Genomic DNA, 26,376 nt, shown 5'->3' with positions numbered 1-26,376 from the left:
AGATGTTGGCATGTGGTTGTATGCGTAGACTGTGTCGTGAAGGGAGTTCTCTTGGTGGCTCCGTTAGGAGGTGCAGAAGGTCCGGGAACCATTCCGCGTGATGCCATAGCGGAGCTATGAGGTTCATTGAAAGATTGACTGATGTTCTGGTCTTGTTGAGTACCCTCCTCATCAGACAGAACAGGGGAAAGGCGTAAACGTCGATGTTGTCCCACCGTTGTTGGAAAGCATCTTGCCGGAGAGCCTGGGGGTCTGGGACTAGGGAACAGTACAGCGGGAGCCTGAAGTTCAGGGCCGTTGCGAAGAGGTCCACAGTCGGAGAACCCCACAAAGACAGGACTTTGTTGGCTACTAGATGATCCAAAGACCACTCGATACTCACCATCTGAGATGCTCTGCTCAGGTTGTCGGCGAGCACATTCCTTTTGCCCGTTATGAAGCGTGCCGATAGTGGTATCGAGTGGATTTCGGACCATCTCAGTATCTCTACTGCTAGATGGGATAGTTGCTGCGAAAAAGTACCTCCTTGTTTGTTGATGTAGGCCACTACTGTGGTGTTTTCGCTCATCACCACCACAGAGTAACTTGCCAGGTACTGTTGGAACTGTTGAAGGGCCTTCATCTCTAGGAGATTTATGTGGAGGTACTTTTCTAACTCTGACCAGAGGCCTGAGGTCGCGTGGTGCAGCATGCGGGGCCCCCACCCTTTTTTTTTGAAGCGTCCGAAAACAGCATCAAATCCGGGGGGAAGACGAGAAGATCCACTCCTTTTCGTAGGTTCTCGTCTGCCACCCACCACTGGAGATCCGTCAGTTCCGCAGGTCCCATGGGGATCTGGATGTCCGGGGAGTCGTGCCTTCATTCCACCGGGACTTGAGTCGCCACTGGAGGGATCTCATCCTGAGGCGACCATTTGGAACTAGACGGGCCAGCGATGAAAGGTGACCGAGGAGACGTAACCACGATTGGGCTGGAAGTTCTTCTCATCTGAGAAAAGGTCTTGCGACCTTCCTCAGCCTTGCTATCCTGCTATACCAGTCTTTGAGTGGGAAGTAGTGAAGACTTCTCGAGATTTACCATGATCCCCAGATCTTTGCAGTCTCAGAAGTTTGTCTCGGTGTTGAAGAAGGGTTGACACCGAGTCTGCTAGGATTACCCAGTCGTCCAGATAGCGGAGGAGACGGATGCCAATCCTGTGTGCCCAAGATGATACTAGGGTGAACACTCTGGTGAAGACTTGTGGTGCTGTGGAGAGACCGAAGCACAGCACCTTGAACTGGTACTTTCTGTTGTCTAGGCTGAATCTTAAGTACTTCCTTGAAGACGGATGGACTGGGATCTGGAAGTATACGTCCTTTAGGTCCAATGTGCACATGAAGTCTTGCGGTCTTACTGCTAGTCTGACCGTGTCCACCGTCTCCATGCTGAACGGAGTTTGTTTGACAAACTTGTTCAGAGCTGAGAGGTCGATGACTAGTCTCCAGCCTCCAGACGCTTTCTTTACAAGAAAGAGTCGACTGAAGAAGCCTGGAGATCTGTCGCGGACCTCTTGGAGAGCGCCCTTCTTCAACAAGGTCTGGACTTCTGCCCGAAGGGCTTGCCCCCTTGCCGATCCCATGGCAAGGGAGTTCACTGACACTGGATTCGTTGTCAGGGGAGGTAAAGATGTTATGAACGGGACGCGATATCCTAGACTGATCACGGAGATTGTCCAGGAATCGGCCCCGAGTTGCTTCCACCTGTTTGAGCAACTTCGTAGGCATCCCCCCACTGGTGGAAATGCAGGGGGACTGCCTATCCTAGCGCTTGCGGCCTCGGCTGCTCCCTCTAGGATTCTTGCCTCCAATGGAGGAATTTTTGCTTTTCCTTTCTTTGACAGGAAAGGGCTTAGACACCAAGGTCTTCGCTGCTGTTGTCGTCTTGGTGGTCTTGACTGGACGGGACTGCTGTGGTGCTGGAGGCTTATAGGGCTTGGATGTTAAAGCCCTATGAAGGAGGGAGTCTTTCCTGAGCCTATTGATCTCGGTACTAGGGACCTTCTGATGGAATCTCTCAGCTACTGCATCCCGACGTTTCAGGATGGTATTTGCCCACAAGTTCGAGACTTGGTGGGCCAGAAACTCAATCGTGCGAGTACCTGAGAGAAGGAAGGTTTCCATAGCTTTCCTGGTACGTTCTTTGGAGAAATCCTCAGAACGTATCAGGATACCTAAGGTCCCCAACCAGATATCAAGCCACGAAGTGGCTTGCATATCACACTTCACAACTTTCTCCTGGTTGAAGATCTCGGCTGCCGAGAACGAGACCTACCGGTTGGACAGTCTCTCAAGAGGGACTCTCCTGGTTAGCTCTTCCAGCTAGTGGTGAAGAGGAAGAGCTAAACAAGGCTCCTCAAGGATCTCGAAGTACCTCCTCTTCTGTACGCGAGGAGGTGGGAGGAGCTTGTTGGTGGCACTGGAACGGATGGAGGAGGACATCTCGGAGAGCTGTAGTGAGATCTTGTCTCTGGTACTCTTAACCCCTTGAGGCCAGGGCAGTGCTGCACTGGTCTTGGAGGGTTTCTGAGTACCAAAGACACGGTCCAAGACCGTGTCCTTGCCCTCTCGAGGAGGGATCTCTGGGTCGGAAAACCCATTGAGAGCCCTCATTAGAGTCAGAACTTACCAAAACGCATGTTCTGACTCTTGCTGGTCTCCTCCTGTTGTAGGAGTTGCAGCGAAGTCTCCTTCTATCCCCAAAGGCTCTTCTTGGGGAGAGTCACGGACGTTCCCAGAGTGGCTAGCTGGCTCCATCCTAGTCCTAGTAGAGGACTTCAGCAATGTTTTGGAGTCCCTAGATTCCTTCCTGGGAAGGATGTAGGACCTCAACATTGACGAGGGTGGTATGTTCCTTTCAATCCCCGACTGAGTAGACCCCTAGGCGCGAGGAGAGGTTCCCCCCATTGGTGCGATGGGGGAAAGTCTCTCTTCGCATGATTCCCCTCGGGATGGGAAATCTTCGTCCGAAAGGGAAGGAGAGGCAGTCTGAAGAAAGGAAGGAATCTGCCTCGAAGGTCTGCGTGGGATCAGTTTCGCCCTTGGGGAAGTGACCACGTCTGGAACTCCTCTTTTTCTCTTCAAAGGAGTAGAAGAAGCAATGGATCTGTGTCCCAATTCCGAGAAGACAGGCTTGAAAGCCTGCGTTACGGCTCTGATTAGTGCAAAAACCAGGGCTGTTGGCTGACAGATGCGCTGTCAGACATACCCCTTGAAGGGACAGGAATTGAAGGATCCCTGGGAGGAGTCCCCATCATTGGTGGGTTCGCCTGTCGTGGCTTTGGGATCCTGGACCCCTCTAGATGTTTCCCTTCTCCCACAATGCGCAGTGGTATGCGCTTGCGGGGAGGGGAATGAGGCAATGGCGACCTTGCCATGCGTAGTTCAGTAGTCTCATGCGCAGGAGGATATTGACGCTCGCGCGAGGGAGAATAATGGCGCTCGCGCGAGGGAGAATATCGGGGCTCGCGCGCAGGAGAGTATTCGCCCGCGCGCAGGAGAGCATTCACGCGCGCAGGAGAGTATTCGCCCGCGCGCAGGAGAGTATTCGCCCGAGCGCAGGAGAGTATTCGCGCGCGCAGGAGAGTATTCGCCCGCGCGCAGGAGAGCATTCGCCCGCGCGCAGGAGAGCATTCGCCCGCGCGCAGGAGAGCATTCGCCCGCGCGCAGGAGAGCATTCGCCCCCGCACAGGAGAGTATTCGCGCGCGCAGGAGAGTATTCGCCCGAGCGCAGGAGAGTATTCGCGCGCGCAGGAGAGTATTCGCCCGCGCGCAAGAGAGCATTCGCCCGCGCGCAGGAGAGCATTCGCCCGCGCGCAGGAGAGCATTCGCCCGCGCACAGGAGAGTATTCGCGCGCGCAGGAGAGTATTCGCGCGCGCAGCCGCGCAGGATCAATACGTTAAGTGCGCAGGCGCGCAGGAGAGTATTCGCCCGCGCGCAGGAGAGCATTCACGCGCGCAGGAGAGCATTCGCCCGCGCGCAGGAGAGTATTCGCCCGAGCGCAGAAGAGTATTCGCGCGCGCAGGAGAGCATTCGCCCGCGCGCAGGAGAGCATTCGCCCGCGCGCAGGAGAGCATTCGCCCGCGCGCAGGAGAGCATTCGCCCGCGCGCAGGAGAGCATTCGCCCGCGCGCAGGAGAGCATTCGCCCGCGCGCAGGAGAGCATTCGCCCGCGCGCAGGAGAGCATTCGCCCGCGCACAGGAGAGCATTCGCGCGCGCAGGAGAGCATTCGCCCGAGCGCAGGAGAGTATTCGCGCGCGCAGGAGAGCATTCGCCCGCGCGCAGGAGAGCATTCGCCCGCGCGCAGGAGAGCATTCGCCCGCGCGCAGGAGAGCATTCGCCCGCGCGCAGGAGAGCATTCGCCCGCGCACAGGAGAGTATTCGCGCGCGCAGGAGAGTATTTGCCCGAGCGCAGGAGAGTATTCGCGCGCGCAGGAGAGTATTCGCCCGCGCGCAGGAGAGCATTCGCCCGCGCGCAGGAGAGCATTCGCCCGCGCGCAGGAGAGCATTCGCCCGCGCACAGGAGAGTATTCGCGCGCGCAGCCGCGCAGGATCAATACGTTAAGTGCGCAGGCGCGCAGGAGAGAGTTCGTGCGTACCTGTACCAGCCGTAGGGCATGCGCGCTAAGGAGAAAGATCCCTAGCGCCCGGGCGCCCAGTTGAATCATGTGTGGCGCATGGGCGCACGATAGAATGTTGGTGCGCATCCTTTGGAGAGGATAGGCGAGCGTGCGCGGTGCGCGCGGGCGTATCCTCGCGGATGCGTACGGGAGAAGGCTGGCGCGATAATACTGGTTGGCACGTGGGAGAAGCCAGCTTTGTTGACTTCCCAGCAGCACCACGTTCAGTAGATCGTTGGCGCGCAGGAGAGTTAGACGTTGGGCGCGTTAGCGCATGGGCAGGAGACTGATGGCACGCAGGAGGTTAATGGCACGCAACAGAGCCCTGGCGCACAGTAAAATGTTGGCGCGTAAGCTCAGGCAAGACCTGGCGTACAAGAGAACGTGGGCGCGCATGCGCATGAGGGCGCGCATAGCGCGTGATGGAGGTATGCTCCTGTTGGGACGTATGCGCGTGTTGGCGCGTACGCCCTTGATACCCTGTGTTAGGGTTTAGTGATGGGGCCTGACGAGCTACTAAAGAGCCTTCGTCAGGTTTCATTGGCGCGTAGAGCCTATCTGGTTGGCACGCCTTAGCTTGCTTAGGTGAAGCCTTGTTAGGCCCATGTAGAAAAGGTGACAGCAGGTCGGCAGGTCTGTTGGATGGAAGGTCGACGTGTCCTTTAAAAGGACGACCTTCCACTGAAGGAGATCGCAAAAGATCTGCAGAAAGGTCCAGGACCAGTGCAGGAGCAGTGATAGGTGATTGGTCTCGAGGCTCCTCTGTGGTAAACTGCATCGAAGGTGTTGAACCAAAGAGGCGCCTCGCCTCACCGCAGGTGAAGGAAGGCCTCTATGGCGAAGAGGAAGAAGAGCCTTCCGACGAATGCGCCCTCTGGGGGTCGTTGGATCAGCAAGATAACCTTCTGCAGGCCTCTGAAGAGGAGTCTCTATAAGTGAACTCCCTCGAGGGGAAGAAACACTTGCAGGAGAGACTGGCGATGGACTTAGTTTCTCCCTCGTAGGTTGAACAGGAACGGGAGAAACTAAGCCGTCAGCTACCGTAGGGTTTGAAGAGGCAGAGGTGATGGGTGATACCGCATTGCATACCTCTGACACCACAACGTCAACAAGAGACAGAGGATCAACCTCTGACGGTGAGGGCGATTGCTTGACAGCGGCACCCAATCGGATGTAGTTAAGCAAAACCTCCTAGGAGGGCGAACCCGTAAGCCCCAAGGAGGACCAAAGCTGATATAAGGTTAGTGACGTATCCTCCCCCGGGGGGAGAGGTGGAGCTGCTTCACTGAGGGAAGCAACGTCATCTCTCGAGGCCCGAGGTTGGTAAACAGTATATCGGTTTACGCTACCACTCGACGATCTCTCGAAAGAGACCGGCCGAGTGGGAGCTTCGGAGGAGGTTTAGGCAACGGACGAAAAGGCCTTGGGTTTTTCTCCTTTCAAAGAAACCTTCAAAGGAGAAATATCCCGTTTGGACTTCTTCCGTCGCCACGAAAACCTCTCCCCCTGGGAGGTAGACCACTCCCTACACTCACTACACCTGTTGTTGCTATCACACCATTGGCCCCTACAAGGACAAAGGGCGTGAGGATCAGTCTCAACCGCCGACAAGAATGTTCCACAGGAGCGGGCGGGAAACCCAGGGCAGGTGCGCATGATCGCAGAGGCCAACTTCACATACAGAACTAGAAAAAGAAAAAGTAAAGACAAAAGCAATTAAATCGCTGCCAATGACGGCGAGGATGAGAGCGGACATGTCCGACTACCATCCGAGCCGAGAGCAAAGTGAGCTCAAGCACAGGTGTGTGAGGGGGGTGGGGGTGGGGGGGGGGTTAGCAAGCTACCCTCCCCTACCCCCACTAACTAGTAGTGTGTGTAGTAAACCCTCGTTAAAAATTAATGGTTCGTCATTTCAGCTACGCCGAAAGTAATACCCCTATTAAATAGCGTGGTTTGTATTCCAGTTACGGAACAAATGGTTTATGATTAGAAGTAATGATGTATAACGGTAACGTCATATGTCTCTCTGGTCTGGATGACCAAGGAAATATTGTCCTGAGGTTAAGGCACATTTGGAAAATCCACAGATACAGTACTTTCTAAATACTGCTATGGTAACCTTCCATCAGGATGACATGGCTGAGCCAAAAAAACGTATTTTGAGCAAAGCGAAAAATCTATTTTTGGGTGAGATAGCCATGTTGTCCTGATGGACCCGCCCTCCTTTTCTATAGAAAAGGCCTTGGCAGGATCCCTCCCGAAACTACTATATCTGTAGCACCTTGCTCAACGCTACAAGGAATAAAACATGGCGGCAATGTACAGCGCCATCTGGATACTCAAAGTAGTAACAGAGGAAGGGTACCTTGATAACGGCTCCCCTTCAATTTTTGCCACTCTCCCCCTCGAAGTGAAAACGCTATTCGGGGTGAAGATTGCTATGTGTCGTATCAAGATATACGTCCCCTGATATTATGCGATATCCTTAAGAGAAATTTTAAGGATATTAGCGCCAGGAATTAGAATTCTGGAGACCTAAAGGTAAATTCTCTGGGAATATCACTGTAGTCAAATATAATCTAGGAAGCTACTTATAGGAACCTTCCATCAGGACAACATGGCTATCTCACCCAAAAATAGATTTTTCGCTTCGCTCAAAATCCGTTTTCTCATTCTACTTGCCGGTTGTAGTCTCTCCCGTTCGTTCGTTTGTACATAGCAGGTTTCGACCTTCTGCGCAAAAACCCTGACTCCCTGCGCGAAGACTGTTCCTCCACCAATAGGATTTCTTCTTTAATCATGAAATGTAACTATCCGTCTTCTCCACCAGCTCTGTTCAAGTCTATTACTTGATCAGTTATGTAATACAGTACCCTCATATACATATTACGTTTGACCCCAGTATTACTGTACTCGTTTTATTATCCGATAACTTATAAAATCACCTCATTTTATATACCCATCAAATATCATATATCATACACTCCATTTTATCTTTCTATTTGACTTTTATACATTTTGTTATTACCTTGTCACTCCCAGATTTCACATAAATACTTGCTCTGGACAAGTTTCCCATTCTGGTTCATTCATGTTTACTCTCTAGACTCCGTTGCTTTTCTGTTAACCAATTACGAACCCATACGTACCTAAAGTTTGCACAGGGGGGTTAATATTTCCCTACCCCCCCTTCCAACAAACCCTTTTCCGTTGAAACCTTTGCCCAAGTCAGGTCTTTGTTAGTTTCAGTTACGTCTTTTTGCGTATTTTACGATCAAAGTTTTAGAAAATTGTAACGACTTCAGTAATCCATACTTGAAAGTATTTTGGTGAATTCCTATACTGATAATTTTCTTAAATCTCGTAATATAATATACCAACTTTTACAGTGTTCCAAGTGCATTACTAAACTAAGGCAAAGCAGTTAAAATGCCACAGACTCGGTCACAACAGCCCCGTGACCCACAAGTTACGTTGTCAAGGTCATAAAAGTAAGGCATTAATTTCTTTAACTTTAATGTGTTAGTTTTACTATATTTTGTTAGAGTGCGAAGCTCAACATTACCGCTTGCCAGTGCATACGAGGTTGATGTTTTATTTTCCTGTGATCGTAAGTGAGGAACAAGAACCATTATATTTAACGTTGCTAATGTCAGCATAACATTACTAATGTTAGCGTACGCAGCTCAACATTACCGCTTGCCAGTACATACAAGCTTGATGTTTAATTTTCATGCGAGCGAAGCGAGCTAATGGCAAAACGAGAACCATTATATATAATGTTATCGTAACAGTACTAACGTTATTGTAACGTGAGTGAAGTGATACGGATTAACATGATATATATAACAAAGGGCATTATATTTAGTTTGTGACCTGGGAACTTCTAGGTTAGGTTAGGTGGGTTTGTTAGGTTCTGTACCCTTTTTGTACTTTTTTATACCTTGCGTAAAGGGTATATGGAAAAATTCTTTAAAATACAGTACACATGATAATATTACCGTAGCATTGCTAACATTAGCAATGCCACCGTAACGATGGTAACGCTGTGTATCATTGGTAACGTTGCTAATGTTACCGTTCTCAGTACATATGTGAGTGAAGTGACACGGAATTTGAACAAGTCATTATATTTAAGCATTTTAACAAAATATATATAATAAAAGACATTATATTTAAACATTTTAACAGAAAATATATGTTTTCCTGTAGAAACTAACGTGATTTAACTGGTTTTCACTTTCATTTTATCCGTAATAACAGCAACCAGTTCAGCTACTTAAAGTTAGTTGAATTGGTTGTTCTGTTGGTTTGCGTTTGAAATGAAGGTCAAATTCGGTCAAATCACGTTATTTACTACAGGAAAAAATATATTTTCTGTTCGAAATCAGAATCTGTAATACAGTAAAACATTACCAACAAACTTACATCATTGACGATTGCAAGAACGACTAGGCTAGCCTAGCCCACTTTTTTTCGGTAATATTTCGATAGAATCCCACCCAGCGCTTTTGTTGTTACTAATATTTTGGTCATGTAAACCACATGATAAAAACAATCCTTATCAATACATCATCGGCGCAAATACATAAGAGAAAAAATAAATTAATTAATTTACGGTAAATAAAGATTTTTTCCAAGTCCCTTGCTTATTTTCACAGTGACACGGCAAGCAGCTCTGCTCAGGCTATCGGGGAGCACATTCCGCTTGCCCGGAATGAAGCGTGACAATAGTGGTATCGAGTGAATCTCAGCCCATCTCAATATCTCTACTGCTAGATGGAATAGGGGATGCAAAAAGGTACTTCCCTGTTTGTTGATGTAAGCCACTACTGCGGTGTTGTTGCTCATCACCACCATTGAGTGTCCCGCCAGGAACAGGTGGAACTGTTGAAGGGCCAGAAAGACGGCATTCATCTCCAAGAAATTCAAGTGGAGGTACTCTTCTGACCCTGACCAAAGGCCTAAGGTCGTGTGGTGCAGCACGTGGGCCGCCCACCCCCCTTTTTTTTTTTTGAAGCGTCTGAGAACAGCATCAAATCTTGGGGGAAGGATGAGAAGATCTACTGTACTCTCTTTCGTAGGTTCTCATCTGACACCCACCATTCGAGGTCCATCTGTTCCGCTGATCCCATGAGGATTAAGAAGTCCGGGGAGTCGTTGGCCTGATTCCACAGGGGCTTGAGTCTCTACTGGAGAGATCGAATCCTGAGGCAACCGTTGGGTACTAGATGGGCCAGAGATGAAAGGTATCCGAGAAGACGTAGCCACGTGTGGGCTGGAAGTTCTTCTCGACTAATAAAAGGTCTTGCAACCTTTCTCAGCCTAATTATCCTGTCGTCTGATGGGAAGGCTTTGTGGAGATTGGTGTCTATATCATGCCTAGGTATACCAGTGTCTGTGTAGGAAGCAGGGCAGACTTCTTAAGGTTGACCATGATCCCCAGATCTTGGCAAAGCCTCAGAAGTTTGTCTCGGTTGTCACCGAGTCCGCATGGATTAGCCAGTCGTTCAGATAACGGATGATACTAGGGTGAACACTCTTGTGAAGACTTGAGGTGCTGTGGAAAGACCGAAGCACAGTACCTTGAACTGGTATTTCCTGTTGTCTGGGCTGAATCTTAAGTACTTCCTTGAAGACATATGGATTGAGATCTGGAAGTACACGTCCTTTAGGTCCAGTCTGCAAATGAAGTCCCGTGGTCTTACTGCTTGTCTGATTGTGTCTGCCGTCTCCATGCTGAACGGAGTTTGCTTGACAAACTTGTTCAGAGCTGAGAGGTCGATGATGTGTCTCCAGCCTCCAGACGCCTTTTTCACAAGAAAGATTCAACTGAAGAAGACTGAAGACTCGTCGAGGACCTCTTGGAGAGTGCCCTTCTTCAAAAGGGTCTGGACCTCTGACCAGAAGGCTAGACCCTTTGCCGATCCCATCGCAAAAGAGTCTATTGGCACTGGATTCTTGATCAGGGGAGAGAGATGTTGTGAACGGGATGCAATACCGTAAACGAATCACAGAGACTATCCAGGGTTCGGCCCCAAGTTACTTCCACCTGTCCCAGCAACTTTGTTGGCATCCTCCCCCCTGGTGGACAAGCAGGAGGAATGGGTTTCCTGCTGATTTTGGCCTCGGCTGCTCCCTATAGGAAATTTTTCTCCCCTGGAGGACTTAGTGCTTTTCCCATTTTTGGTTGGAAAGGGCATTTTAGACACCGTTGTCTTTGCTGCTGTCTTGTTCATCTCGATCTTCATTGGACGGGACTGCTGTGGAGCTGGTAGTTTATAGGGCTTGGATGTCAGAGCTCTATGGAGGAGGAAGTACTGGTGGGACTTCATCCATCTCTCAGCAGCGTATTCCACATCCTTCTGCTCAAACAGAGAGGTCCACTCTAAAGAGGAGTTCCTGAGCCTGGCAATCTAGGCATTTGGGACCTGCTGGTGGAATCTCTGACACCACATCTCGATGTATCAGGATGCTGTTTGCCCATAAGTTCGAGACTTGATGGGCAAGAAACTCGATGGTGCGTGTGCCTGAGAGGAGGAAATTTTCCATCGCTTTCCAAGTGCGTTCCTTGGAGAAATCCTCGGTTCGAACCAGGATTCCCAGGGTCCCCAACTACAGATCAAGCCATGAAGTAGCCTGCATGGCATACTACGTGACCTTCTCCTGGTTGAGGATCTCTGCTGCCGAGAACGAGACCTGACGGCTGGGGAAGCTCCCCAGAGAGACTCCCTTGGTGAGCTCTTCCAGAGAGTGATGGAGAGGAAGAGCTGGACGTGGCTCGTCCAAGATCTCAAAATACCTCCTCTGCTGGACTCGAGGAGGTGGAAGAAGCTTGGCGGTATAGACGAAACGTTGGGAGGAGGAGAACTCAGAGAGCTGTTGAGTGATCTTAGCCCAGGCACTCTATAGCCCTTGAGACCAGGCCAAGACTGCACTGGTCTTAGAGGGCTTCTGAGAGCCGGAGAAACGGTCTAAGACTGTGTCTTTACCCTCTTGTGGGGGTATCTCCAGGTCCAAAAGCCTGTTAAGTGCCCTAAAAGCAGTCAGAACCTGCCAGCATGCATGTTTTGACTCTTTGGGCTCCCCCTCCGAAGTGGGACTAGCAGCAAAGTCTCCTTCTTCCACCCCAGAGAGATCCTCTCGGGGTGGGTGGGTCGCGGGTATCCCTAGAGTGACTAGTGGCTCCTGTAGGCCTGGAGGTCCTTGAAGAGGACTTGGAAGGGTCTTGGAGTCCTTAGATTCCTTTTGAGGAAGGAGGTAGGACTCAAGCATCGAAGACCGGATGAGATCATCCCGCCTGACTTCCGTCGGTGGTGGAGAACTCTCCATGTGAGGAGAAACTTCCTCCGAAGGTGGAAGGGAGGAAGTTTTGGCCTCGCGCAACTCCCTCAACAGAGATGAGGTAGGAGAGTGTCCGGCAGGAGAGACAAGGACGGGCTTTGAAGGCCTAACAGGAGTTTGCTTCACCCTAGTGGATATGATCGCGTCTGAGACTCCTCTTTTTCTCTTCAGGGGAGAAGAAGCTAAGGTTCCTCCCGGTAGGTCTGGTGGTGCAGCTGGAAGGGAAGTCAGCGACGAGCGTGATGACATGACAGGCCCGAAGGCTTGCACTACTGCTTTGACCATGGCACTGAACCAGGGCTGTTTGCTGACAGACGCACTGTCAGACAGATCCCCAGTAAGGAAAGGTACCGAAGGTTCCCTGTGAGGAGTCTCAACCGATGTTGACAGTGGGTGCGTCTATGTAGAACGAACCTTCAGGATCCTGAACCCTTCTGTGGAGCCTTTCCCTTTTCCCAGTGGTGGCGCTGTAATGAGTTTGCAGGGAGGGGAGTGAGGCGATGGTGACCTGTCAAAGTCTTTATTGTGATGTTCCTTGCATTTTCGAGCCTGTGGAACCTGTTCCGATGGTTTGCGCAATTGCGCAGGAGAGCGCTAGCGCGCTGGTGAGCCAAAGAGCACTCACGCCCAGAAGAGTGATAGCGCGCAGTCCGATACTGTGCAGGAGAGCGCTGGTGCGCGGAAAAATGAGAGTGCGCAGGTGAGCGTGGGCGGGCAGGTGAGTGCTGAAGAGCTGGAGAGCACTGGCAAGCTGGAGAGCACTGGCGAGCCAGAGAGTGTTGAAACGCAGGAGCGCGCTAGCTGGAGATGGCTGCTGGGATGAGGCTGAAGAACTGAAAAATTGCCTTTTCACTGATAGTGAAGGGCCTCCTCCAAGGCGAAGCGGAGGGCGGGCTCTGCATTGAAGACACCCTCTGAGGGCTGGTGGATCAGCAAGCTGACCTTTAGAAGCAGCAGTCCTCCGCAGAGGAGTCTCTATGAGTGAACTCCTCCTCCGAGGAGAAACACTCGCAGGAGTGACCGAAGAAAGACTAAGTTCCCCCCTCGAAGGATGACCTGGAACGGGGGGAACAGAGTCAGCAGCAACAGTAGGACAGTCTGAAGGTGCAAGAGTGTCGGTAGCTGCCACAGATGACGCCTCAGACACTACCACGTCGACACACGACAAAGGATTTACCTACAAATTCAACGATGGCTGCACACTAGCACTACAGATAAGGAGCAGCAAGGAGTCCTTGGAGGGCGGACCCGGAAGCCCCAAGGATGACCACACCTGTACAAAAGAAGACAGAGACAAGACCTCACCCGGTGGGAGAGGTCGGGCCCCTTTGCTAGGGCTAGCAACACCATCTCTCGAGGACCAGGGTTGGTCGTAAATTAAAGGGTCTACGCTACTACTCGACGGTCTTCCGGAAGAGACCAAAGGAGCAAGAGCTTTGGAGGAAGGTCGGGAAGCGGAAGAAGAGGCCTTGGGTTTTCCCCTTTCGAAGAAACCTTCGAAGGATAAATATCCCGCTTTGACTTCTTCTTTCGCCGTAACCCAAACCTTTCCCACTGGGAGGCAGACCCCTCCCGTCACTCGTTACACCTGTTACCACTATGACACCGGTGACCTCAGCAGGCGGGACAAAAGGTGTGGCAATCGATGTCCAAGGCTGACATAAAGGTTCTGCGAGGCTGATCTTTGAGTCCATGGCAAGTATGCATGGTCGGTCGCAGCAGTCAACACACACAAGTGAAAGAAAAAGCACAAACAAAAGCATTAAATGGCAGTCCAAATATGCGAAGGATGAAGAACGGCAATGACCGTACACCATCAGAGCCAAAAGCAAAGTGGGCTAAATCACAGGTGTGAGAGAGGGAGCGGAAGTAAGCTATGCCCCCTAACCCCACTAACTAGCGGAATGGGTAGTTAACCCTCGCAAAATTTTAATGGCTTGTCCTTTCAGCTTCGCTAAAAGTAATAACCCCTAATAAATACCGTAGGTTTATATTCCAGTTACAGAACAAATCTAATTACGTTTGATATTAAAGGGGGCTCAGAAGAAAACGGGCCCTTCATAGCTTTCATACGTGTTGTTCCTACTAATATTTTTGCATGAAAAACGATTTTTTTCCATTAGTTTTCTTGCTGTTTTGTTGGCTTCCACAGTTATTCTCTTCCGAAATTATTTATTTTTACTATCCCACCTGATGTTCCCAAAATTACTGTTGGGTGGTGGTAATAGGAAAACGACACATTTTCAGAAGGTAATAACATCAAAACACAACAAAACAAAAATGTTTTTTCGGGCAAAAATGGCTGGGTGGGACTCTATCGAAATCCAGTACAACTTTACCCGAAATACTACTTGTACTACTTTTTCTCCTACTATGCAAGAATTTTGGTACATTAGAAAATATTGCCCTGACCGGAACTATAATAACACCAGCAATCATTCCATGAAAGTGATTCACCTTGATAAAACACGTACAGATACTCATAACGTGGGAGCTAAACCATGCAAAATATGTTGCTAAAAGAACGTAAAATGGATTATAACTTTACTTTATATATGCTACAAGCACCACAAAACTGGCCTAGGCTCACCTCTAAGTTTTCTTGAATGGATGAGCTCGATTTGGATTCAATAAGATGTTGGGACTCTGTGGTCATTGGCGATTCCAAATAAAAATATACAGTATATCCTTACAGCGTAGTCTTCTGTCAGCATAATATAACACCTCACAAAAATAATAAACACTTAACTCATGAATTTATGTGAGCAACATTCTGACCGACGTTGGAACCTACGTAAACAAGATGTGGAAACTTGCAAGTGTTTCATATGATACGTCATTACGTCTACTCTAGATCTTGTCAGTCAACTCATAGCCTTAGATATTAGTCTTTCTTGGGTGTAAACAGTTTGGAAATTACTTTTTCATTGAATTCAGGGATTATGTCAAATAACTTAATTAAATCTCGTAAGTAGAAGAGTTATATGAAATTCAACTTTTGTAGTGGAACAATGGTCTTATTTTTTACAACAAATCTGATTAACTTTCCAATGTGACGAATGGACGGTAAAGCTGATTTTCAAAATTTCCAATATACACATGCGTTCAAGTTCCTTGTGTTGCATGGTGCCTCTGGATTCAAAACAGTAATTAGTAACCATACTGAAGTTAACTGAACCTCAGCAGGCCAGCAGTGAGTGATTTTGACTTTTGAGTCACTAAATCATGTGTTTTCTTGCTACATGTGCATAAGACTGTGTATCAATATATATATATATATATATATATATATATATATATATATATATATATATATATATATATATATATATATATATATATATATATATGTGTGTGTGTGTGTGTGTGTGTGTGTGTGGTGTGTTTACACACACCTTCCCTTGTCAAACAAATTCTCCGGCCTATACCGACAATATAGGGAACATGCTGGAGCTCACCTTAATATTTTACAAACTCACAGGCTTTCTTTTTTTTTTTTTTTACATTTCATCGAGCAGATGAAAATGGAACCTGAGGGGTTGAGGTGAATAAAATGTATCGTTTCAAAATAATGAGAGAAATCACAATCAAGGTTCAGGTCTCTTAGATAAATGTAAAATAATTCCTCTAAGATGTGAAAATTAAAGATTTGGATAAGAGAAACAGAATCAATTATGCCTTAAAAGTCTTTGGGATAATTATTGAGTATCTGGGTATTTCTATAATTCTCCAGTTGAAGGTGAATAGAATATTTGCCTACTCTTTTATTCTTAGATTTATCCTGGAATTATAATATATTTCTTAGGTCTCTTTGCCAATAGATTGTGTTCACTTTATCATAGTCGAGAAGAAAATTATTTTCATTCATTTACATTTACTGTTAATATGACAGGTAAACATGAAAACAACTCATACAAAGTATCAGTTTAATCAGGTAACTACTTTATGGCCTCACATAATGGTTTTTATCATACGAGTATATACAGTAAAAGGAGGAGTCTGTGAACATTGCAAATATCCTCAAGAAATAAGAAGATATATGTTGAATAAAGACATACAATTAAAGGGAGGGAATCCAATCTTATTTAAAATACGTAAAGTCAAGATTAATTGGAATTTAAGAAAATTATTAATGTCTTCAAACTAACTGATATGTTGATTTTATCAAATTTTCTCATCGAATACTTGAAATCTATCAGAAGAGGCCAAATTACCAGATATGTAAAAAAAACATGATAGTATACATTTAATGGTTGTACGGCGGGGTTGGGGTAATGTGTTAGTGAATTAATATGGTCACAAGGAGTTCACCATTAATGATGAATTGCATTTTACGTTGTGGTTGCTCCCATTTCGTAGAGGCCTAAGATATGCATTTCAATAAATTACTATTATATTCGTCTTCGAATGGACCAAGAGATGGCCAAAATACCTCCAAACAAAATGCGAGGAGGGTAACTTACACTGAATATAGAATTTTTCTGAGTTTAATCACTACTATGATTGAATAAAAAAAAAATCATAGGCCTACTCCTAATTGTAATATTTACCAGGAATAGTGAACAGACAAATATAATTGCAACACGCATAGCTATTTCTTGTAATTTTATTTTTCAGTTGTTTTGATAAAGACGATTTAGCTGTTCTCCAAGACCTTCTGGATAGCCCAGACACGCCCCTCCTCTGTAAAGGACCTTTTGAATACTAAGGGAATCGCTCCTTAAGGCTTTCAGGAATCTTTTTTTCTTGTAATTTATGTAAAATGTTCAGAGTACTTCTATGTCATTTACTCCTCTCATTCTTGTTCTATCTTGAATAATTTAACGCTACGCTTAGTAATTATTTAAGTGAATTCCACACTCAAATTTCCTTTTCTAACTGGTGTGTTAAATCTGCTGTAAACCAACACCCCTAATGACATCTAAGATACATGATATCCGCAGTTGCATTATCAATAAAACATTATTCTTCAATGAAATTGTAGACCATTCCTTAAATGTCAATGTTATAAAACTTCAGGTCATTTTCTACGCGAGGAGAAACGGGGCTACAACTTCTTGGCGAACAGCAGCTTTTCGAAACTATAGCAACCACAACGGAAAAAAAAATATTAGTTTCTAATTGTCTAAGAATAAGCATTATGTACAAGGATTATCGATACTTGGTAGATAATGCCAAAAAAAATCACAAGTGGAAGTGTCTCTACCAACAGCAACACTTATCAAAGGCACGCGAATTAGATTATAATTATGGTTAAATGTTCTTGCGCTCTTATCTGCCGATAAATTATCACTAACTGTTCAGTCTCATCACAAGTTTGGACGATTCGTAATGCCTTGAGAATAATGCCCAGTTTTAACAAAAATTCTTTCATTGGTCGAAGATTTTTCAGTCAATTAAAGAAAGAATTTTCCACAATGCAGAAATACAGGCAAGCTGGCATTTTACTGAATAATGTTTATTTTTTTTCCTATTCAAGATACTAATTACAATATCTTTTTCAACACTGGTGCATACCAAATGTTCTGGAGCACAGTTCTGGAAACCAAATTTCTTTCATTCACTTCCAGCATAATACTGACGTTGAGGGCAAAATACCACATTTCACTTCGCTAATCACAGTCCATAATGGATAAATGAATCTCCTGATACCACAGCTTCCGTGGAAAGGAAGCTAGCGGTAAAAAAAAAACCAATGCGGTCTAGCAGGAAATGTTGGGTAGAATCAGGAAATGTCCTGTTGTTCAGAACCATTGGTATGTCTCCTGTGTTGCAGATTCTTAGGAACGTTTTAAATCTTGCCGATTCCGAAGAGAGATAGGTAGGGTCCTTCTGAAATGAAATGGCATTTGTAAGATTAAAATGTCTTGAAAGTAGCCTGTAATCTACTATTTTGATGTTTTGAAAGGATGATTCACGTGCAAAGATATTTTGGGTTAGATTTAACGTTGAGTTTCTGTTTGGTATCATAAATTCCAAAGATTTTCAATCACTAGCATTATTTCCAAATGGAATTTCCATGGGTTGACAAATATGAGGATGGTGAAGTCTTTCTACAATTGTATAGTGCAGTTTCTTAAATTGATTGTAGGTGATTCAATATCAAGTTGTTAGAAGTCAACCTCTCAAAAGAGAAAAAAAATATATATCTACCTTAAATATTATCTTTAGGCTAATTATGAAAGGTCTGTATTCTTGAAAACGATAGATTTTAGATGAAATTGATAAGAGGACTACAATGTGCTAGAATATCCTCAATTGAAACTACCTGTATGTCCTTTTTTTTTTCACAGTAATGTATACTTATTTGCTCTACAGATATCTGACATTGACTTGTATCCATGTGTCACATTTCGTCAGCATTTTTGTTAGAATTCAATGTAGATTCATGACATTCCCTATTTCAACTTTTCTACGATTTTGACTTATTCCTTCTTATTTTTCAAAGCAAATTCTAGCCTAGTTTTATCCTTTAATCACTCCTCTTCTAATTGACAGTGAACGATCATAATAGGGTTCACGTTTATCAGAGATCCATACCAATTCTGTTATATTTTCAAACGTTTCTTGAAGTCTAATTTTATTTTCAAATTTAACAATGCACAAATTTTCTCTACCTCTCAAAACTGTAATCATATTAGCGGTTTTTTAGCTAAAAGTATCCTATGTCAAAAGCTTCTTTTCAGACTTTCCGCTTTAGCATCCAGTGTGCGCTGCTTTTTCCCTCTTCAAATGAAACGTCAGTTAAAGTTATAGACTGACTTTTCATTTCAGTATATTGATTGTTTTCTGCAACGTGTTTTATATTTATTGCAACAGCCTGGGTGTCACAAGTCATCATGCAACTTTAAAACTTCTTCAGATACTCCATGGTATTACCAAAGAAAAAATAATCATGCAATAACTACTCTATTACTTGAAATACACTTGAGTTCTAAGTGATATCCTTTTCCATTTAAAAAGTAACTAAACTTTCTTAATACATAGATCCATAGTAATGAAGAATCAAGTTCCATCTTAACGTTATATTTTTTTTTCCCACAAATCTATGATAAGTTCCAATTACGTTTGTTTCTAATGAAAAAGATATGATTCGAAATGTCATTCCTAAACAATCTACTAAAATCTTTATTCCCTTTATTTTACAAATCAAGTTGATGACAATAGAATGATTGCCTCAATCCCTGAAAAAAAAAATGTCAGTGATTAAACATATAGAAATAAGGTTTTGTCTCACCTCAGAAAAATGTATAGCTGTTTCTGGTGCCTCTACCCCATAAGCATACGTCGAATGTGTGGGTAAGCGTTGGATCTCATGAAAGATCCGTAGTCACTCTTGTTAAACAAGTCGATTACTGTTTGGGCATAAAGTTACTCATTAGTGTGCTATAAAAACATACAATAATTATTTATAAGTAATGTTTGTTTGCAGTGGCATTTCATTTAACACTCGAGTCTCTCTCTCTCTCTCTCTCTCTCTCTCTCTCTCTCTCTCTCTCTCTCTCTCTCTCTCTCTCTCTCTCTCTCTCTCTCTCTCTCTCTCTCTCTCTCTCTCTCTATATATATATATATATACATATATATATATATATGTGTGTGTGTGTCTAGCCTACACAAGCGTATGCGTAAGATAAAGATAAATTATAGCCTACCAATATAGGGGAGGTTTAAGACAGCATGTCTCACCCCTAGGGAATCTATGTACAGTCCCGAACTTTGGACTAGGACTAAAACACACCATTTTGCGTATTCAATTATTTGCAATTGGTAAAATTGTGGCCTCAGGCTAGACGAAGGCTTGTCCCGCCCTACAGTAAGGGAAGTCTTATGGCCAACCTAAAAAAATCTCGGACAAAAGTGACTTCACTTTGCAACCTTAAAGGAACCACGGGTAATATTGATATTATGCAGAAAAAAGTAATAAATTTAAATTGCGTTTCATTCAAGTGTTGTTTTGATAAATGCAGGATGTTGGGTCGTTAATAATTAATTGGTTCATTCTCCGTCAAGCTAGATTTAAGTCGAACTTGACTATGTTTTATATTCTTGCATTCTGGCTGGTTAAAATAAATTAACTTATCAAAGGTAAGACTTAATATGTTTTGTAAACTAACGGTATGTAAGACTTAAATATTCTCTGGCTTATGTTTTAGGCTATGCAAGAGTTATTTCACAAGCGATGTGCGATTGGCTTGTCTGAAAGTATAGTCACCCATATAACATAATCGTTTTCTAAAACAACTTTTCTAGTTTTCTACTGGGGTATATAGGTAGACTATTCTAAATAGTTACAACACTGGTGTATTAAGAATGATAACATTCTTAATAGACATTTTTGAAGTATACAAAACATCTGTATCAAGATGTATATTAATCTTATTAAAGTTGAAATGAGTGCAGCAACTTAGAGAGATTATATGACATACTGTATGTATGAAAAATATTGTTTCTTAGCGATACTACCGCTAGAGAGATATTAGGTTCTTTGACTGGCCAGACAGTACTACATTGGATCCGTCACTCTGGTTACGGCTCATTTTCCTTTTGCCTACACATACACCGAATAGTCTGGCCTATTCTTTACATATTTTCCTATGTCCTCATATACCTGACAACACTGAGGTTACCAAACAATTGTCCCTCGCTCAAGGGGTTAACTACTGCCTTATGATTGTTCAGTGGCTACTTTCCTCTTGATAAGAGTAGAAGAGACTCTTAAGCTATGATAAGCAGTTCTTCTAGGAGAATGACACTCCAAAATCAAACCATTGTTCTCTGGTCTTGGATAGTGTGATAGCCCCTGTACCATGGTCTTTCACTGTTCTCTTGCTTGAGGGTACACTCGGGCACGCTGTTCTATCTTATTTCTCTTCCTCTTGTCTTTTAAAGTTTTATAGTTTATATATGAAAGATTTATTTTGGTGTTGTTACTGTTCTATAATATATCGTATTTTAAGTGTTAAGGATTTTTCTTGCAGTTTTCTTATTTCCTTTCCTAACTGGGCTATTTTCCCTGTTGGAGCTCTCGAGCTTATAGCATTCTGCTTTTCTTACTAGGGATGTAGCTTAGCAATAATAATAATAATAATAATAATAATAATAATAATAATAATAATAATAATAATAATAATAATAATAATAATAATAACAATGTCATGTAAAAGAGAAAATTTCATACTGAATAAGGTGATATGTGTATTTGATTAAGTATTTATGAGTTTTATTCGTTAGTTAATAATAATAATAATAATAATAATAATAATAATAATAATAATAATAATAATAATAATAATAATAATAATAATAATAATAATGTAGAAAGGTCTCTGTACTAAAAACAAGAACCCACCTTCGATGTCTGCCTCAAATCCTGTAGGCGTGACTTTGTTTCCCCTGCCGTCATCGTAAATTGTAATTCGAACTTCGCTCTTCGCGAAAATTACATGGGGGCGAGTTCCAGCCTGAAATAAATCATGTATAAACAACTAATGGTTAAAAAAAACCAGAGAGAGAGAGAGAGAGAGAGAGAGAGAGAGAGAGAGAGAGAGAGAGAGAGAGAGAGAGAGAGAGAGAGAGAGAGAGAGAGAGAGAGAGAGAGAGATATCTGTGTAACCTGGGGTTATTTTCGGTAAAAAAAAAAGATAAGTAAACTGGCTTATTTGATGGGAACCTATCATTTTACTGATGATAAATCTTACTAATTAGTTATGAAGATCAGAGTTTTGGCTCAGCCCTATTGGTGATGACAAAGGAAATTGACATAGGACTAGGCTATCTTACTTACATTACTTCTTTCTTTTTATTTTAACTTTTTCATTATCATGACCTTGGGTTGGGTCACCAACAGGGTCCACTTCGTCATGGCTTTGAACTGCATTAGTCATATTACCAAAGCTAAGTACTGAAAATAACATCTTTTGTTTACTGTGAAAGTGCTAGGATGATGTAAATGAGTCCTTGTATGGGTGAATGATTAATTATAACGTAAATAGATTACTTAAATATTTTATAGTATTCATTTACAACTCTAGCATTTATCTAAAGGACTATTCCTAAATGGTGTGTTGTGAGGTATAGTCTCAGAATTATACGAAATAAAGATCTATTACCTGGCCGACTCTGCTGCCACACCATCTAGCATCGTATCCATTGTTCTCCCTCTCGACTTCAATGTAAGCACCATGGCAGTCAACGGTGTAGGCCGCGGAGAGGTTATGGAAGGTCATTATCAGGTAAAGCCCTGGCTCCGTCTGAAATACAATGATGATTATGAAGTCTGGCAAGAAAAATAAAATGACAGTGAGTCTATTTATATCTCAAAATAATTTTTCCATGTTAATGTAAAAATTAAGGGCCTAATTATACACATCGCTAATTTTTCCTCATATATAACTATCTAATAATTCTTCCTAAAGTTAAGTAAAAAGAAAAAAAAAATACTAAACAGGCCTCGTATCGAAAAGTACTGATAAACTAGTAATTTAATTTTTTTTCAGAAATCATGTCATCTAGAGTTGATAAAACTTACAGAATCAATACTTTGACAAAGAAGAAAACAAACAACAGTCAATCAGCTGCCATGAAAATGAAATAAATGAGATTCGAACAACGCATTTTCCCTGTAAACCTGAATTTCAAACTCAAATGACCAGCAACACCTTAATCTTCAATTCCATTGTACCCTTTAGGCCCAACGCTAATGCATTCTCCACATCCTTGTTTATGGACACTTGCAAAAGTTAGACTCACCCTTATGTTCCACTCGCAGAAGATCTGTTCTCCTTCAGCAGGGACTGAACGTTTGGGTCTCTCTTCCTCCGCTGGGATAGTTTGGTACGGTAAAGTGCGCATGAGGAACCTGTGAAGTCACACGTCGTATGAAAAGCGTCGATTTGTAACAGTTCATAACAGTAAATCATTGACTTAAAGAAAGTTGATTAGGTATGAAGTCTTTTAGGTGTACATTTTCTTAGTTAAGATCCTTATGAATATTCCTTACACATACATACATACATGCATAAACTGTACGTGTAGGCTCTCTCTCTCTCTCTCTCTCTCTCTCTCTCTCTCTCTCTCTCTCTCTCTCTCTCTCTCTCTCTCTCTATATATATATATATATATATATATATGTGTGTGTGTGTGTGTATATATATATATATATATATATATATATATATATATATATACACTAAGAATAATGATGAGAATAACACTAAGATGGAAGAAGAGCAACATGGATACGAGAACATACTAAAGTAGAGGATATTCTAACAACATGTAAGAAAAATAAATGGACATAGGCAGGGAATTTAATGAGAATGACGGACAATAGAGGGACATTAAGAATAACAGAATGGGTCCTAGAAATTACAAAAGCGGGGTAAGTAAGAGAAGACGATGGATTGCCGAACTTAGAAAGTTTGCGGGTGTGAATTGGCATAGAAAGACCAACAAGTAGAAGGACATATCTGAGGATTTTGTTCTGCAGTGGACTAGTAACAATTAATGGAATATATATATATATATACACACACACACACACACACATATATATATATATATATATATATATATATATATATATAAACACACACATATATTTATATACATATATATATGTATATATTTATATACACACACACACACACATACACACACACATATATATATATATATATATATATATATATATATATATATATATATATACATATATATATATATATATATATATATATATATGAAAATTAATGAATTGTCTTCACAAAGAGAGAGAGAGAGAGAGAGAGAGAGAGAGAGAGAGAGAGAGAGAGAGAGAGAGAGAGAGAGAGAGATCAAAACGCATCATAATTGAAGGAAAGCAATGGAATACATATATTGCATCTTCATCAACCAATTAAAACCCTCTACTGTATGTCTAGGACGAAAAACTCATTTGCTTGGTTCGGAGATAAGAAACTAAAGCAAATTAATGTACAGTGAAACGCAAATTTTCCTGTTTGTTGCTCCAGTAAATAAAATGTATACAACGACTTTTCTAAATACTCACCCTGCTATTTTATGTATATTTACTACATAATTAAGGGAACAACTCATCTTGACACGGTTCAAATTTCCCGCGCATACAACACTCCAGCTTCAGTTGCCAACTCGTCAATACGGCACTCGTATGTTTACAAATGTACTGTGTGAAGTAATTGCGTAACTTAATGTTGGCTAAATGTTGCGTAAGTGCGTCGAAAGATGTCTCTATGGGGCTACACGATCATGGATTATTCCCGTACCAGATTATTCAACAAAGAACCAGTAATTCTCCGGATAAAGTAAGTATTTCTGGCGTTTTATGAAACAGTTTTCAACTTCACCCGTAGGGTAACTTCAATTCTTATCTTCCGTAAGTAGATGACATAAATGCAATCATGTATTAATTGTCATAAAACCAATCTAGATAGTATAGAGTATTCCTTACGTATTTCGTAAAAAGTGTATTATGTGATATCAAAGAAAGCAGGAATTATATTGAGATTTTCAATGTTAAGGGTTATTGCAAGCGAAACGATACAGTATAGCCTATACATGCCATCATTTTAGAAACAACTTTAGGAGACCGTGTCAAAAATGATCGCATGAAGGGACTAGAATGCGCACATTAGCCGCTTTAGTTATAAACTTTATCATATTTCATTCTTTTGTTAAGTAGGAGTTTGTTATATCCAGACAGTATCACTGTCACAGTTGTAATCAACGTAGGTATACTTAGGCTAAGGGATAGGGTTTACTTGAAGCAAACGCTATTCCGAAGTTAATCAAGCAGTCCGATACATTATGTTCAGCTCATAAAACAATTTATCTTGTGTCATTAGGCCATCGTAACCAGACAAACAGAAGAAGCTATCACGGATATAGTACATTAACACAAAATTAGGCTGCTAGTTTATATCTAGAAGTGAGCTTAAGCTAGAAGTTAGGTTAGGTTAGGATTGGAGTTGGACTTGCTCCCATTCAGAATGTCAGCCCTTAATTGCTTCCTTTGTAATAAGGGAACCATTTACATAGTAAAATCTACCGCAAGATTGTCGATACTCATTGTCAATTTCCAAAGGAAGATATAAGATCGTGATTTTATAAAATCAGTTTCGTCCTCATGCTGCGGAAGAAAAATTTCCCGTATTCATGGTTCTCTCATAGTCCTTGTTAAGTTTAAGACATCTTTTATTCAGATATTTTTGGAATTGGTGTCTTCAATTTCTTAAGTTCGTAAAGCCTATCACATGGAATCTCCTGCACTAATCTGGTAGCAAACTCAGCATGGAAATGATGAGAAGACCGATTGACAACGATCAGTTTTGGCGAGGTTTAGAGCAGTTTACAACTCTTCTGTTTGTCAGTTAGTTAGCTGTTGCAAAATTATCAGTCTCTTGCTTTGCATTAAAGCTTTCAGGTCAAAATAACACCAGAATGCAATGTGATTTTCACTTTGACCGAAAAAATTGCTTGTTGTGTGATGAAACTTTTAAAAATATGTTTATCGAAGGTCGGTTGTTTCCCCGAACAAATTACATAATTTTTTCGCTGCATTAAACCTTATTAAATGTTGTTTTACTTGTAACTGTTACATAGCCGCATTATTCTTCACCACTATAATTGATATTGGTGTGTATGCTTACAGCATTCCGAGCCATTTTAATTGCAGTAACTACGCTAAAGAAGCAATAGCATTTTTCTCATGGTTTCCCCTCCATGTTGTAAACCGTTGAACTTAGGCCTATACGATATTAACTATTGCTATCTGTTAATTGAAATTGTTTTTGTAATTCAAGTATTAATTTATCTGAATGTAAAAAGTGGCTTACAAAATATGGCCCAGAACAGGTAGGCCTACATTATCAATTGATTGGGAGCTATCTTTGAAAAGTAATTGAACATATATTATTAATCTGTTGTTATGGCAAAGGTGTATCTGAGAAATAAGAATCCTCATGCCACATTGGAGTCAAGTTACATGACAAAGAATAGTCTTCAAAGGACAAGTCCAACATTTTTCTCATTTCTCTGCATAAAAATAGTATACATTTTATTTTGGCACGCCATAAAGAGCCTTATATGATATGCCTACATATTAAAACAGTAGCAATTGCAACGAAAGTAACAAATGCAACGAAAATATTGGTTGGACATGAATTATTTGGTTACTGTGTCAGTTTTTAAAATTTAGATGAGTTAAAAGGTACGAAGAAAATCGAGGCACCAACGAGAATAAAACATGAAAATTATTTAGAAAAACACAGTAAGGTACGCACTAACAGAAAAACAATATCCGGGAATACCGGACAAGAAGCCAGGATTTGGTTGTGGCAGGGAGAGGGGGGGGGGGGGC

General features: G+C 42.8%; 1 protein-coding gene across 2 annotated transcripts in view; it reads right to left on the bottom strand.

The window, feature by feature from the left end:
• Positions 1 to 15,923: 15,923 nt before the first annotated feature.
• LOC137634463 (uro-adherence factor A-like) overlaps positions 15,924 to 26,376 on the bottom strand; it is an 86,598-nt gene continuing 76,145 nt past the window's right edge. The window contains exons 5-9 of one of the 2 annotated variants that reach the window (XM_068366873.1): positions 22,749 to 22,857; positions 22,109 to 22,249; positions 21,349 to 21,460; positions 19,237 to 19,354; positions 15,924 to 17,831 (exon numbers count right to left, since the gene is read on the bottom strand). In XM_068366873.1, the coding sequence (XP_068222974.1) occupies positions 19,269 to 19,354; positions 21,349 to 21,460; positions 22,109 to 22,249; positions 22,749 to 22,857 (448 nt within the window). In that variant the 3' untranslated portion in view covers positions 15,924 to 17,831; positions 19,237 to 19,268. The remainder of the gene's footprint in view (positions 17,832 to 19,236; positions 19,355 to 21,348; positions 21,461 to 22,108; positions 22,250 to 22,748; positions 22,858 to 26,376) is intronic. The other variant, XM_068366874.1, reaches the window with a different exon arrangement.

This window comes from Palaemon carinicauda, chromosome 44 (genome assembly GCF_036898095.1).
Source record: "Palaemon carinicauda isolate YSFRI2023 chromosome 44, ASM3689809v2, whole genome shotgun sequence".
NCBI classification, from domain to species: domain Eukaryota; kingdom Metazoa; phylum Arthropoda; class Malacostraca; order Decapoda; family Palaemonidae; genus Palaemon; species Palaemon carinicauda.
The sequence above is the reverse complement of the archived record's forward strand: the minus strand, read 5'-3'. Positions and strand labels throughout refer to the sequence as shown.